The 16,179-nt window shown below is 47.3% G+C and overlaps 1 protein-coding gene across 7 annotated transcripts in view; it reads right to left on the bottom strand.

Annotated features, from left to right (window-relative positions):
• Positions 1–405: 405 nt before the first annotated feature.
• Positions 406–16,179, bottom strand: part of nhsl1b (NHS-like 1b) — a 100,547-nt gene continuing 84,773 nt past the window's right edge. For 5 of the 7 annotated variants that reach the window (XM_006797072.3, XM_035910500.2, XM_035910497.2 and 2 more), the window contains exons 4-8: positions 14,165–14,369; positions 11,670–11,801; positions 6,663–9,968; positions 5,515–5,647; positions 406–2,920 (exon numbers count right to left, since the gene is read on the bottom strand). In XM_006797072.3, the coding sequence (XP_006797135.2) occupies positions 2,245–2,920; positions 5,515–5,647; positions 6,663–9,968; positions 11,670–11,801; positions 14,165–14,369 (4,452 nt within the window). In that variant the 3' untranslated portion in view covers positions 406–2,244. The remainder of the gene's footprint in view (positions 2,921–5,514; positions 5,648–6,662; positions 9,969–11,669; positions 11,802–14,164; positions 14,370–16,179) is intronic. The other 2 variants (XM_035910499.2, XM_035910501.2) reach the window with 1 other exon arrangement.

Below are 16,179 nucleotides of genomic sequence, written 5' to 3'. Positions count from 1 at the left end.
GAGGTGACGGGGCTTCATTTAAAATACTAAGACAATGTCTGCGTTTCTGTTCCCCCGAGAAGACTGAACGGGCCAGTGGCGCAATGGTATTTATAGGTGTCTCTCTGCAGGACGTTGTTGCAGGAATATTGAGAAGTTGCAGCGTCCTGTCTGGATGGCTCAGCGCTAACTGGGAGTCACGCGAGAGGCTCTAACCCAGTGCGTCCTAATAGGATGTCCAGAAGGAATATAAGTGATGACCCCTGCAGAAGGAGCAGGGTGAATAACGGGAGTTTTCCAGATGACGGACGAGTGTGGGTGCCATGGCGACGGCGCTAATGAGGCTGTGATTTGGGGTGTTGAGCAGGCAGATGGCCGTGAATCACACACACACACACACACACAGAGAAATGACACAGAGATGCGTTCTTTAAATATCACCTTGTTTTTATTACACAGACATACACGAGAGCGTTAACAGCCTGCCTTCAGCTCCACTCCCACTACTTCTTCTGTCCTCTCTGTCTTTTCACAAGCACAGATGCTTTCGGGAGCGCTCAATCACAGCCTGGCGGGCTCTGGGAGACACATTTTTTGGTCACAGGTGATTAACACACAGGCTGTTATGGCTGTTAGGAGGGTATGAAGTCTCACGGCTGTCACCTAAAGAGACCACGTTTATTCAGCCGTGAGCACCAGTGTGGTGACTTCAGATTAAAGGCTGGTTAAAATTGATATTATTATCTTTTTGATGCGTCTTTAACAGAATACCGGCTCGCTGGGGTCAGCCAGCTAAATGTGGCTCTTTGATTTCTCTGCTTAACCCCTAACCTCTCTATCCTGTGCCTCAACCACCCGTCAGCTGACTCGGACCAGTTAAACCATACCGACGCCCTCCTATGTGAAAATAAATAATCTACAAAAAAGGAAACCACTCCCTTTCAGCAAACAGAGGGTTCTAAAAAAATGTACAAAGTCTTTGAAAATAGGTCAAGTGTGACTTAAAACTCAATTCTCTATTTATTTACATATAGAACCATATAAAACTGCAAAAGGATAAACAGAAAGGTCAACAGCATTATAGAAATTATATAGAAATCTGCCCCCACAGGGTCTGGTGGATCTTCTCGGAGCGTATGCGCGGGGGTGTCAGACTATCGGATTGCTGTCACGTCCAACTCCGTTTCATTTTTCAAGCTCTTTGGTAACCCACACGATCACTAAAAGATAATAAAATATCCTTTTACTCTAATGTTATCATTTCATACTTAACTTCCAAACACGTGACATGACATGACATGATGTAATTGGTTTATTAAAACAATTTTTTTTTAAATTCACCAAGAAAAAAAAACCTGTGCACAGTGCAAATTCTACAAACTAACTTTTATGAGCCTTTTCAGAGAGTAATTTTGATGTTTTGGTTGAACCTTCGTATCCCCCAACTATTTTTCCACACTGTTCCCCGTCACTAGGTGGCAGCACTGAGCCCTCCGCACTTACTATGGACCCCTGAACACACCAGCTCTGCAAACTAAAACCACCGATCAAAGAGCGGGAAAAACAAAAACCCCCGTTGGTAACCGTAGGTGAAGTTGTACCGCGGAGCCATCTGCTGTACCACGTCCTCGCGCCTGTTCCACGTATTGATTGGCTGTTTGAAGCCGACACTTGCAAGCCACGGTGCTCTCAAACACTTCTCACAGCCAGCAGAGGAAAAGCAGAAACTGAAAACAGGCGAGCCTCCCGCACACTTTTACATTCCACTCTCTCCTAGCTACGTAGCACCACAGCAGCAAAGTTAAGCGAACAGTCAGTGACTTCTCCATTCCTTCAATTCACTTAAGTTTGCCATCTTAACTTTTAGTCCTTTGGTGAAACTAAAAGGACTCCTGCGGGATGAAGGTAGAAAGAAAACAAAAAAACAAATGGCAAACAAAACTAGGAACACCAGGTCTAAAAGAAACACTATTCTTTGAACAAAAAAAGGTGAATCACCAAACGAAGGAAAGAATGAGAATCATGGCAGTCTTAAAAAGCTGGAGCAGGTCCACTTCTCTGCTTCAGACTGCGCTGTCCGGTCCGTGATGGAGCTGCATCCAGGTCCCGCATCAGGACCAGACATGTCCACTCCCTCAGAGGGGCGGGGGTGGAGCTCAGGAAGGTGTCTCTAGAGGGCCTTGTGTTGGGCTCCTCTTCCAGCTCCCTGCCTGGTTACAACGAATAAGTTCAGCTCCCCAAAGCTAAGGGGCGGCTCCTGCTCTTTTAACTTCTGCTTTCTTCAGATAAAGTGCCATTGGAGTCTTTGAGCACAGGGACAGCCTGAGCTGCTGGCTGAGACAGACTTTCTGCCGTGTCTCCGTACTCGCTCTCAGCCAGTTCCCCGTCCCGCTCGCAGATTACTGTCATCGGGCTGCTGAGGATTCGGCTGCGGGCGTTGTACTTGCTGCTGGCAGCTGAGGGCGGCGTCCGAGAGCGCCCGTACTTAAATCCGCCCATTGAAAAGGGCGACGAAGTCGGCGAGGACAGGGTAAAGACATCATAACGGCCCCGCTCGTCAGCTGCCCTCTTACCCCGGCCCGGGGAACCGGCCGGGCTGTGCAGGGCCATCGGTGAGGAGGGAGAAGCAGTGGGGGAGTCCAGCGCAGATTCAGAACGTGTTCGCTGGGAGCGTGGGTCAGTGGAACGAAGCATTTCGGCAGCAGACATCCTGAAACTGGTCTCAGAGCGGCTTCCCTTTTTCAGGAGAAGTGCCTTGAAGGTGTCGCTGCTGGTGGAGGACTTGCGGAGATTGCGCTGGATGGATCCCGACTGACGGGGCAACGACGATGTCATCCCTGGAGACAGGCTCGTTGGGGTGGTGGGTGGAGATTGCGAGTGGCTCCCAGGCCGGGTCTTGTCTTCCTCGGACTCCTTGCGACCCAGGACCTTGCGCTTTGACCTGTGGAAGAAAAGATGATTTTAAAATAGTCTTGAGGAATTCTGCTGAGTGAGCGAGCGGAAGCACGGCTGATCAAATTATTTTTTTATGCTGACTCGACAGAGCAAAATACAGGACTAAGTTACTGGGGCAGTGTTGTCAGGGAGCTCAGATTTAACTATTCATCCACGGGATTTCACACATGTAAGCCCACTCTTGTTGATGTTTGTGCTGCAGCTTAAAAAAAAAAAGATTACATTTAAAACTCTGCTGCCCACGTTCCACAAATCTTTGTCCCAAATTTGCCATATGTCAGCACTGCCCCCAGCAAACAAACATGGCGGCGTATCTCGGATACAAACCAGGGCTAAGGAGCAGAAGAAGAAGAGTTACACATTTGTGGTTAAAAGAAATCCGGTGAGGTTTTACAGCAGAAGCTCCAGAAGCTGCAACGCTGCATGAAAGCTCAGACGCGGCACAATAAAATTAATAAAAAACAAACTGAGGAAAGCGCCCAGAGCAGTTTTAATCACATGAGGACGAGGCGGCCTCCTCTCAGCAGGGGGCGGGTGGTGGTTGTTGTGGTCGGTATCAGCGTAGTCTGCTGCACCACTCATCCTTGAGTGTTGATAACTCCTGCACCAAAGCATGGCAATAAAAGCTGCAACTGGCAGAATTAGGAGGCGTTAGGGCTTGAGGCGAAAACAGCCTTATTAATCTGTGTCTGTGATACCGGGGGTGGCGGGTTGCACCGAGGGATTACTGCTGCTAATCCCAAGGCAGCATCAGCGTGGCGGTGGTGAAAACAAGGCTCGCTAATTAAAGGAAAGGGGCTACTTGCCACTACGCACCTCTCTAGAAACACTGCACCCATTCCCTCTCTGCACAGTGGAAGAAGAGAGGAGAAACATGATTAACGGAATTACAACTACACATTCTGTGATAAGGGAGACAAAATTTTTTAATCCTCAGATTAGATCGTTGGAGGGAAATCTTCCCTAAAGGGCAAATAACCTGTGGGGATGAACAGCGCTGTGTGAAGGTCAAAAAAGTGCAAGAGAGGACGGAAGGGATGGAAATGGTTTGTGTGAGAATCTAACGCTGCAAAATATGTCTGTGCCCTAAATTCAACCTCCATCTAGCGTCATCCGCTGTGAGCTCCCTTTCCACATTAGCCCATCAGCATTACATAAGACTTTTCTCACGCACAATCCCACGTGTGTGCACTCAAACACACCTGAATTCAAAGGCTCCGTTGTGAACTTGCAGTGGCAAACATCCAAACAGAGAGCACAGGTGCCAATCCCAGTTATAGAGGTAAACAAGGAGGCAATATAAGCATGGCAGCACTGGATCGATTTCTTTCTGCTGGCTGGATTACATTCGATTTGGAGGATTTCTCTCACAACGAACTTGTGTTTTCGGCCGCTGCTGTGAAGGAATTTCAACTCGAGGCTTTTATTACTCTCTGATTTCACAGACAGCGAGAGAGAAAGGACGGGGGAACGTGAAGGTGAAAGAAAATAAAAACAAAAAGAACTGGGCAGGTGGTATAACAGGGGTGTTACAGTTAATACCCGGTGCTTCCACCCTTGAACAGTTCTCGATTGAATTTACAGTTTAGGGCACTTTTTGCAGATCGAATTTGTGCGAGTTCATTCTTTTGTTTGAGGGATCTTCTTTAGTTTTAACAGCACCGCTGGGAAACGGTCATCACTTCCCAAATCTGCAAAATTATTCTATATCTCCCACGCTGTGAGGGTGCGATAGATGGAGGAGGAGGAGAGTGGTAAACAAATGCTGCCTTGACTGCAAACGCACACACGCTTACACAATATTCACGCTTAATTAGGCAGCGCAATAAATGATACATGCACACGTGACGTGGGGACCATAAATACAGCAAAATGAAATCCTGGGACGCTTAAGAGAACTCCCCAATGCTGCTGCTGCTGTTGCACGTGACCGCGAAACCCAAACTGGCGGGCTGCATGAGAAATTTATGTCTGTGCCGCCTTCAGTCACAAGAGCACGTATGCAGTATATGTCAGAGACAGCGGAGCGGCGTATAGACGGAGAAACGGAGAATGAGAAATGTCTCCAGTGGCCTCTAACCCAGATTAGGACCAGGGGGTGTCGAGTAGTAAATTATGGATGAAGCAACAGCCTTTTTTTTTCCTTCTTTCTTTTTTCTTGCTTAAAATGAGCAATTCTAATCTAATTACACTCACAAACACTTAGTATACAAATTAACCGTTGCCTTCATGCTTCACAGCCCTTCACTGGCCAGAGATCGGCTTTCTGACAGATGTGTACTCTTCTGTATGGGATAATGCTGGATAAAGTTATGACTGAGAGGTGGAGGGCAGAGAGTGGGGGATGACTGAAAAACACAAATCACGGGTGACACTGTGGTTTATGAGGATGTTGGAAAAGCAGGAATGACAGAGAGGGCAGGTGGAGAGGACAAAAAAGTAGGAATAATAGGAAGCAGGACTAGATTGGGGAAATAAATTATGTATCCAGAGCTGAGGTGGGAGAGGAGAAAATAAGTTGCTGTGGTGTTCTAAAAATGAGCAGGGCGACAAGGACATTAGACGAGTGCATCATCGTACCTGTGAATGGCGGCGAAGAGGTCCTCTGTGGTTCGGGGTCGCGTGGGAGTCGGGGTTACCATGCTCTTCTCGGACGCCCCGTTTGCTGACGGGGCTGGAGACGACTCTGCCGTACTGGATTCAAAGACGTCACCTGAGGTCAGGGGGGATATACAGTTTACATCCAACACAGTCAGGAGAGAACAGACTTTTAGGGAGCACACGCTCCTACATCCATCCTGTCGCATTAACCTGGCCGCCTATGAAATCTGAAGTCGTACGGAGGAGATGTCCAACTGTCTCCTTACATTCTCTTCCCTCTCTAGATTTTCCTCTTCTTTCATTTCCTCTAGTTTAGCTTTTTTTCCCCCTCCTCCTCCTCTTCCTCTTAACCTCCGCGCTCACGTCTGAGCTTCGACTGCCTGAGCCGCTGCAGGCAGTCTCACTTTACGCTCTCCCCATCCTCCCCTTCATCCCCTTACCAGATCCGTTCCCCTCCCCTCCGATACGACCGAGCCCCTCCCCCCTGTCCCTCCAACCACATAAAGCATCTCCTTTGGGATACTTACCCCCCCTTCCCTTAACTCAGAGAGGGAGTGGGACAGAAGGACAGCTGAGTAGGAAAAACACGGGCTGAGCGATTAACACAAAAAAAGAGAGAGAGAGCAAGAGAAAAGGCAGAGGGGCAAAAATGAATATTTGGACAGAAGAGAAGGATGGATGGTGGAGAGGAGTCGAGTAGACAGCGGAGGCTGAGGTGTGTGTACGTGTGCAGCAATGCGGGGGGGGACAAAAAAAAGAAGGGGGACAGCAGCCAAAAGAGATCTCCGCATACAAAATATAGAAGGAGGAGTAGAATAAAGAGTAAGCGGGATGATTGCACGAGGCTGCAGAGCTGCTGTCCCAGTGATAAGCCGTCGCTCCCGCTTCGTTTTCACACTTTTCAAACCTTTAAAAGCTTCTGCCTTCAAGTTTAGCTCGCTTGCTTAGAGGCAAAATAAATTTTACAGCAGCTCAAAGGAACCCATTGCACAACCCTCAGTCTGCTGGATCACTTCTAACCTCTTAGGATTTTGGCAAATAAGTACATTAAGGCTTTCTGCTTCCGTTTCTGCATTTCTGCGTTTGTTTTGTGGAAACATATTGAGTAAACTACGAGTCAGACTCACCTGCCTCGTCGTCCTTGGAGCTGATGGACCCTGTGGTGCTGCTCGTCCCATCACAGTCCTCTTCCTCTTCTTCATCAGCCTCTCCGTTGGTATAAAGCCCAGAGGCATTACTCGTCTCCTTGCTAACAGATGTAGTGATACAAGACTCGTATCGGGTTTCAGTGAATGCTCCTTTGCTCTCTGCTAAATGCTCTAAAGTGTCTTCTCTCTCCTCCTGATGCTCACCGTCCTCCTCTTTCACCTCTTCTTTTGTTTGTCTTCGCGGAGAATCTACTTGGTCTTCTGTTTGGGGGATGTTAGTCTCTTCCTGCTGAGATGGAAACAGTTTATTTATTGTTTGGGGGCTTACTGGTGGGACAAGGGAAAATTTGGGCTTCTTGGAGACTGCTGGGGGTGGGGCCTTCTGCTTGATGGGAGAGCTTTCGTGGCTCTGTGGGGGACTGGGCAACGCTAGTGCCTCCTCTTTTTCATTCCCATTCACAAGTGTGTAACTCTCATCATCAGCTTTTCCATTTACGATGGCAATGTCCGGTGAGTCCTCTGTGATGCTGTCATCCAGTGACAACTCTTCCAGGAGCTTTGACACAGGCGATGGTGAGGAATAATGGGAATCCGCTTCCAGAGAGCTGTTCAACAGGGGTAAGACAGTGGGATGCTCCTGAGAGTAACAGCTATCCAGGCTCAGAGGCTTTAGCCCCTGAAGGAGGTCCATCCCTGTTTTCTCAGCTTTGTTGTCATCTGTGATCTCCTTCTCTGGTCGCTTGACTGAACGAAGCTGAACGCTCTGCAGTGCAAATGGTGTGATGAGGGGCTTAGGTGAGTTTGTGGGACTGTTAGAAGGAGCTGCTTTAGGAGCATCATTTAGTGCCTTCTTAAAAGATGGGGAGGAGGAAGCTGTAACAGTAGCCGGCAGAGGAGGAGGAGGTGGTGGGGGTGGTGGTGGAGGAGGGGGACTGAAGCTCCCATTGGGAGATGAACTCGGGTGAATCAGCATCTCGGGGGATGGAGGTGGAGGGAATTCCGGGGAGGTGGAGCAAGTAGAGTTCAGGCTTAGAGAACCTCCCTGAGGAGTGGTTGGCAATGAGGGAGCTGGTGGAGGAATCAGGGAAGCTGTGCTAGAGCTTGGCGGTAGAGGGGGAGGGAAGGGTGGAGGTGGGCTGAGAGGGGTGTTGGGAGTTGAGGAGGAGGAGAAGAGGAGAGGTGGTGGTGGTGGAGGAGGAGGACCGTTGCTCTTAAGTGAGTCTGAAGTGTTGGAGGAAAGGGAGGTAGAAGAGGAGGACATGGAAACTGATGAGAGGAGAGAGGACTTCCTCTCTGGGACTTTGGGTTTTGGCCGGCCGCCCGAGGGAGACATGGACCTGGCGAAGGCGGGCACTGGGGTTCCAGCTGTGGGAGTGTTGGACTGGCTGGAGTAGCCACTAGATGGCGAGGTGAGTCTATGCACCCGGTCTGGGGAGGAGGTGGAAGCTTTGGGCTTCGCCGACACCTCTCGCTCCTGACCTGGAGCTCCAGGGATCTGACTTTTGTGAATCCCTCCTCCATTCTGTAAGACTACTGGGTGAACGCCGGCTGACATGTTATCTGCTGCATGGGCTGGGGGTGTCTGCTCCCCCTGGTCCGAGTTGTTACGAGGGTAGTCCATGTAGTAGCCCCAAGAGTCGGCATAGTCAGAGCGCAGGCTGCTGGTGTCACTGTGGGCAGGTGTCACATGGCATAGAGAGTACACGCTAGACACGCCGCCGCAGTTTGCGTTAGCTGCTAGTGATGCTGCGGAGCTGCCTGCACTGATGCTGCTGTGACTGCGGGGCCTGAGGACCCAAGGGTCATCATAATCGCTGCTTGGGCTGTGAGAGGTTGATGATGGCGACGCACCCTTTCCCTTCCCTCCTCTCAACCCCATCTGCAGGCTCTGCTGCAAGCTTGCAATTAGAGTTTCATTAAGTGTTGTACCCCTTTCCCCGTTAGCACCGTTGATGGCGCTAACACCTCCGGGGGGCATTTTTGCAGCTGGCTTGCGTCTGAGAGAATCCGTGCGAGCTGGTGGCAGGGGAGGCTTCTTGGATTTGCGTAGCGAGATGCTGCGTGATAACGAGCGGTCACTGTACAGGCTTCCAGAGTCCTCCTGATTGGCCATCTCGCGGCACTCGTACATGCTGTGTCTGGTGGCCCGGCCAGCTGCCACCCCGTGCCCGCTACCGTGACTGCGCGAGCGCAGGCCTGAGTCCAGGTGCATAGAGGTGTAGTATCCATCATTGTCCTGGGAGTAAAGAGAGCTGGAATCAGTAGTGGTCCTAGAGGACTGATCCAGGCTGCCATAGAGCTGGTTGATTGGAGTGGAGCAACTGGAGGTCAGAGTGCGGTGTGGAGCCACCACATTTTCTGGTGTGTCGTAGATCCAGTTCTCCTCCGGCAGACAGGATGGTGGAGTGGGGGCCAAGGTGCTGTGGCTGTGGGCGCTACTGTCAGAGTGACCTGACTCACTGGCAGGTGCTCTGACTTTCAGGCCACTATCCTGTGCTGTGTGAGTAGGAGTAGACGTGGCCAAGGCAGGGCAGGTGGAGCTGTGGGTGAAGGCTGCTGGACTAGAGATCAGCGGGTCAGCATTAGTTGGGGAAGCCAGACTGAGCGCTCGAGCTGCGGGATAAGCTGAGACCGGGGACTGGGTGAGCTGGCTCGAGGTGTTAAGGGTAATAACCTCAGCAGAACTGGACATGGTGGCATTGGGGATGAATGAGGTGGAATAAGCAGCATGAGGGGAAACCACACATGCCGGACCCCCGCCCCACTCACTGGACTGTGTCCCCTTCAGCTCCTGGGACTTGGGCCTGGGCAAAGTTCCTGTCCTCGGGGCGTTTCTCATGTGTACCACAGTATCGTCGACCTGAAGCTTTCCAATTTGCCTCTGCAGATGTTCCTCTGACTTGATGGGCGTGCTGCTATAGATGGGATCGGCACTGAGGGACACTCTTGCGCCCTGTCGGGGCAGACTGTGAAAACGCGACGGGTCTCCATTAAAATGCTGCGGCAGCATCAGTATTCCAGAGCTGTCGCTGCTGGAGATGGATATACTTCCTGTTGAAGAGGAAGCGGATATGCCAGCCATTTGAGCAGCGATTCCCTGTCCTCTCTGCGCGCGAATTCTTCTCATGGACGGGGGCACGATCTTTACTTCTTCTGTCTGACAGCTCGAGTCTCTGGTCACCGAACGTCGGAGAGTTGAGTTGACACTCCCAGTACGGCCAAGTGTGGAGTACTGTCCAGGGAGGAACATAGAATGTGGCCGGAGATCGCCGCAGTGTCCTTTTGCTGTTGTCAAAAAAAAAAAAAGAAAAAGAAAAAAGAAACATATCAACATGTGATTCCTCTTCCTGCTACCCCACCTTCACCCCCCCTTGCTATAACTTCTTCAGCCACAAACCTTTCTGCTCTTCTGGCTGGAATGTCAGATAAACTGTGGTCACATGGAAGCTAATTAATTTGATTTGGCGTAACCTGATTTACGTTAATAACTTCTGGTCTTCTTCATTATGGAGAAAAGGATATGAGGAGAGACAGAGACAAGAAATAGAGGCTCTGCTACTACGCTTCTCCTACGCTGGCTACATCAGATAGAAAAATGGAATAGTCTCCTTGGGTGGCAGGACAGGCAGCTGGTTAAGCATTAGGCAGAGAAAACCCCCCCAAAAAAACACAAATAGGAACATAGACATACAAGAAGACACGTGTGCATGCCAAGCCAGCCCTGTCATGCACACGGACAAACATAAAATGCACATAACAGAAAGATGCACACTGAACATACCAGCTAATAAACAAACAGTTTGAAGATTGAGTCGTAAAACGAGAGAGGATGTCTACTGTGTCTCCCATCTGTGGTGGCTTCTACTGTTGATGCTCGTCTTCCAAAACATACACACTCTTGCGTCCTTTCTTCTCTCTCTCTCTCTCCATTCGCTCTGAACCACACATACACTCTCCTCCTCCTTTGCTAAAAGCTGGACTGACAGCTCGGCTGTTGCTGCTGCAATAGATTAAGCTGCAGGTCTACTTTGCAGGCAGCTCTGGTGCAAGGAGAGGGGAGGGATGGAGCACTGGGACAATTATCCCGGCCCAGTAATCATGACATTCAGAGGGTGTTGTCAGCTGGGCACTAACCAGACTTTAAAGCTCTTTTCCTATCAGCCTGGGCGATGTTATCGCACAGAGCAATGACATTTCCCTTAAATGGTGCTGTCATCCCGAAGCTCAATGACGTGTAAATAAACATTAGCCATGCGGTGCTGTCAGTAGAACACGGTGTCAGATTAGTGAGCTTAGTACTCGCTTAACACTGGGCTCAGCTGAGTAACTCTGAGGGGACCTCTGCATCTTTACATTTCTAATGTAGGATAGCATGATAAGCCTCAGAAAGCGCATGTGAAGGTGGCTTATCGACCTGAGATCAGGGCTTGTTGTCTCATAGATAGTTTATTAATAATCTTATGCTACCAGCATACACTAAGGCACAGATATACACACATCATAGACAAAAGGACAACAGAAAGTTGATCCAAATGATCAACCAATCAGAAGCAAAGTCTGACGTTACCTTCTACCATATGACAGAACTGGCAAACTCTAAAAACAGCTGCTGTTATGTTAGAAGTTTTTTAAGCAGTATAACAAAAAGACAAGAAAAACAAGAGAACTACAAAAAAATGATTTCATAACTTGTTCTTGGCTGCAGATCCTCAGGTGGAGGAGAGTGAATGAGGACAAATGATAATGTAGACATCAGCTGTAGCAGCTGCACATCCTTTATCCAACACTGTAAGCTCACATGAGTCAGTCTGACCCTCCTGGGCTCGCCAAGTTTCTAACTGTACACAGTTATGTGTGATAAAAGCATAAACCTATAGAGAACAAGGTTGCTGGCAGTAAAGAAAGGAAGAAGAGATGCTCGTCTAGCGTGTTGGTACAGGTCTGTGGACAGCAGAGGGCAACATGTAGCTCCACAGTGATCCATACCTAGCTCCAGGTTGATGTTGTCAGGCAGCCCTGATATAGTCTTTCTGCGTTTGACCTTCTTGGGCCGGCGGGACACGGTGTCAGTGTTAATGAGGGAGCGCCGGATGCTCGCCTGTCGGTCAAACACTGCCCCTGGTAGCCGGGAGGGCGAGAGCAAGGCAGGCGGACAAACAGGCAAACAGCAGTCGGTTAGTCAGAAGGAACAAACTCAACAGACATGCGGAGGGTTTTTGTTTTTTCCAAGTTGGACATGCAACGACAACAGGGCAGGAAATATTAAGGTCTGTTCAACCAAATTACAAATCGGCATTTTCTTTCCTTGCTTTTATTTTAAGTCTCAAACTGATTTGTGCTTCTAAAAACTTAAGATTTTAGTTTTTATTTATTTTTAAGGATGAATGCATTGCTTTTTTTTAAAAGGATGATATTGCTCAAGAGTGTCTTTGAGGATTTCTGTTATATTTATATTAAGGTGCAAAATCACATACTGGAAACCCCTCGTGTGGAACTGGCGACTGCTCTAAACAAATAATAAATGAGAATATAGTAAAATATGACAGGAGACGTCACAAGTGTAAGTACGGACTACAACACCTATTCCCATTATCAAGTTAATATGATAAGAGAGGCACCTGAATTTCAACTTTATTTATATTCATATTTATTTATTAGAGACATTATGTTATATTTTGTATTAATATTATATCATTTAATTCGTACTTTAATTGGTTAGTTACTGTCTTGTAGCAAATGTGAACAAAATTTCCTCTGGGATTAACAAATTATTTGATTCTGATTCTTCTGATTCAATTCTTGAGAAATGCTAAATATTAAATACCTAAAATCGTTCTTATGTCTGGATATCCAACATATCCAAACTACTAACTGGACTTGAAAAAAAGTTAGCATTTTTCTGAACTAAAGCTGGATTCAAATAGAAAGGTTTAACACTTTCTAGTTAAGTATGATTATGCTGGTGGGATAAGAGTGATCCACAAAAACATGTTGTACAGCAAGCATGTGAATCTTCCTCTTCAACACGAGAAAGTTTAACCTAATTGAGAAAATGCATTGTGTTATTTGGGTGAACTGAACTCGAGTTAAACTTTTTCACCAACCAGCCAAAGTGTCTTTTACAACCCATGGAGAGAAAATGGTTGTGATGCCAACCAAAAACAAAAGGAAGGGGCCTGACAAAGAAAACCTTGGCTGGCCTTTATGCAAACTTCCATTACGGGGTATAAACATACATTGATGTAAGATGTGTGAGATGAGAAGTACATGCTCTTACCACAAAGCTCAACATGCGAAAGGACAGATATGGGATGAAAGGTGCTTTCAAACTCACACACGTACTCATGCAAACATGAACTGCTTCTCAATAACCTCCTCGCTCTGAGTCCGGTTTCCCTGAAGGAAGAGTGATATGTCGCTATGAACTGCTGCTCTTTCTGCCATCTCACTAGCTGGTGACAGCCTGCAGGCATCAGGGAAATAGAAACTGATATAAGGGCGGATAGCTGCGATCACAAATTCCTCTCAAAGTGGCAAAGCCCCTGATCTCTCGGTGGGTGTTTTACTCCTTCTTTCCCACTATTTTGAAGTGACAACACTGATTTATGTGGCGAGGGACCACGTTAAATGCTTGGTGTCAAAAGGCTGTAGATTGCAGATATATTAACTATGACAATAAAATATAGATGTTGATGCTGAACTGAGAGTTCTGCGAGTCCATCCCACCGCTGGACTCCTTCAAAAGAGTCTCATGAACAAATCTTAAGATAAGTGTACCTATGAGTGGCAGAAAACCTTGAAAGATGTGGCGCGCTAACAGGGGAACTGAGTCGACACAAATTTGCTGTGTACGAGTGTTCATCTGTCAAACGGCCAGTGATCTGACACAAAGACGATGAAAAGCCTTGACCCTGGCATAAGCTGTCAAAGGACTTTCAGGCATAAACACACGCTCACGCATGCATAAAGGAAGGCAAAGGTCAGTCTGCAAGAAGCATGATGAGAGGAGTGAAGGTAACATAGAGGAGGTTGAGTGCCACGTGCAGGTTTGCCCCCGTCTGTGGATGACTGGATACAGTTCTCTATTATTCTGCAACCACTCATTCACAGAAGGTTGATTAAAGGAAATATGTGACTTTTTTTTCTTTTTTGTAAACAGAAACAGTAAAAACTAACTAAACTAATAAACTGAAATGCAAATTTCTCATGACATGTCAGCGTGCTGACACTCTCTTTATCATCGGATACCTCAATCAAACTGCTAAAAAAGTCAGAAATTTCCCTTAAGAATAGCAAAAGGCCTGTGGGTGAGATGGTAATGCAAAATAAGAGACACCAGGGACGAATGAGGCCGATTAAACTGTACAAAAATGGAGCTACGGATGGATCGGGACATTGGTTCTCAACCTGGCGATGAAGAATGGTTGCTACTTGCTAGCAGTTGAGAGACGGACTGAATGAAGTCATGAGGTGTGACATACCTGTGACATTGATGGCAACTATGTCTGTGGGTACGGCCTGAGCTGCCCGCCTCATCTTCTCCTCTGGGGTGGGGAGGAGGGCAGCCTTGTTCCATACCACCTGTCTGTCAGGGTCGTACCCCTCCCCTCCTTCGCCCATGCCCTGCGGCGTCTGAGACCTCATGGAAAGCTGAGATTTGTCATCCTCCAGCGATGAAGCGGTGGACTGATTGAGAGAAAGATAACATGTTAATGACAAGGTAAAGCTGAAGAAAGAAATACTAGAAAGAGAGGAAAGGAAAGAAACAACATGAAGTAACATGATGCGACACAATGAAAGGCAATACATAAAAATAGCATCAGATCGAAGCATGAAAGTTATTACTAAGAATAAATGTCTATATAATGGTATAAAAGGTGAGTGGAAATAAATATCATAGGATTTACTAGTCAGAACCATAAATGACAGATTGTGCCAATATGACCTGAACAAACTTTAATATATTACACTGCTGTGACCTTTAGAAGCTTGCGGCCCGTAAACATCCTATCCAAATGGAAACGGTCAACCATGCACACACAATCACACAAATAAACACCCGCCACAGAGAACTGACAGAGCAGTCGGAGATGGGAGGATAAAAGCTACAGAGCAACAGCGGGGAGAGACACAGAGAGAGAATCACTCATGCAGTAAACTGTGCTGACACGCTAAGGGCCCTGGATTGTGAATTTACGGCAGAAAGCAATAGACAGCGGTGCTTTACCACAGCGTCCAGGCTTGAAGTTGAGCAGTTAGTCCAGAGCATGGCAGCAATGTTGTTTAGGTTGATGTGAGTGCCATTTGTTTCCATTCAGAGCAAAGAAAATCCAAATGATTCTAAATTGGAGTAATTATAGGTAGTTACAAATCCAGATGATTGCCACCAATTACTACTGCATCCCTCAAACTTTTCCTATCCCCTGACTGAGAGTGCATTCATACAAACAATGCACGGATGGATGGGTAAATATGGGGGCAGCAAAAAGGGGAAATGAAGAGAGGGGATGTATATAAAAACATCTCAGCAATAGTTTGGTTTTAAGCATGGCTTATTACTTTGCATAGCTGTGGCTCAAGCGGGAGCCCTGTTTCTTCTTTTGAAGCTGCTGTCAGGCAAAGTTAGGCTCAGCGGTCTCAGTACAACAGGAAGTGATGGGGAAGAGAGCAGGAGGGGGACAAACAGTGGAAGAAGGGGCAAGGAAGGCAGGGCAGAGGGGGATTGGCTTGAGCTGAAGAGATGGGGTGAGTGTGCAGAAAACAGGAGGACAAACAAGAGATGGGAGGCGACAGTTTAGAAAGACAACATGGAAGTCAGGGGTCAAAGCGAGGATAAAACCGAGGGGCTCCAAGGGACAACACAGTGAAAGACCCACTAACCCTTTCGAGTGCTCTTCACATCACACTGTGTGTGTGTTCGAAATAAAAATGAGATGAGGAATATGCAGCTTTCTGACCATTTACACTTCACTTCACACAAATTGTCTGTCAGATGAAAAGAGCAAGAAATAATCGTTTTTGTCTCGGATTCATTTTCTTGTCAATATTTTTCTACCCGTCTTTATTTCTGCCTCAAATTTCTGTTTCTCTTCTTTAGTTTCTTTCTTGAAGTGTTTATAGACATCAGAAAAATCACAGGCCCCACAACCGTGGTCAACAAGTGTGCATTTCTTCTACAATGCTCTGCAAATGTTTAGAGGAACCCCTTGCTTAGTTATATTTTTTCTGGGAAAAATATCAAGATGATCCCACACTGTTTCAATAATACTGAGGTCTGGGCTCATGACATGACTTTCAGATTTTGTTCATCTGCTGTAAATACTCTTTTTCTGCCACTTCTTCTTCTCCAGTATCCTCACACTATGGTGAAATATGCCAAGTACAAGTACCAAGTATCTCTGTGTTATCTTTCATATTTTTCATAGATTCAACAAAAGACTTGGAAATAATTATGTATTAGCAAAGTGTTATGTGAACACAGGCTTGGTGTCTTTTT

Source organism: Neolamprologus brichardi, chromosome 15 (assembly GCF_056152115.1).
Source record: "Neolamprologus brichardi isolate AB-2024 chromosome 15, ASM5615211v1, whole genome shotgun sequence".
NCBI classification, from domain to species: Eukaryota; Metazoa; Chordata; class Actinopteri; order Cichliformes; family Cichlidae; genus Neolamprologus; species Neolamprologus brichardi.
This window is presented reverse-complemented; position numbering and strand designations above follow the sequence as displayed.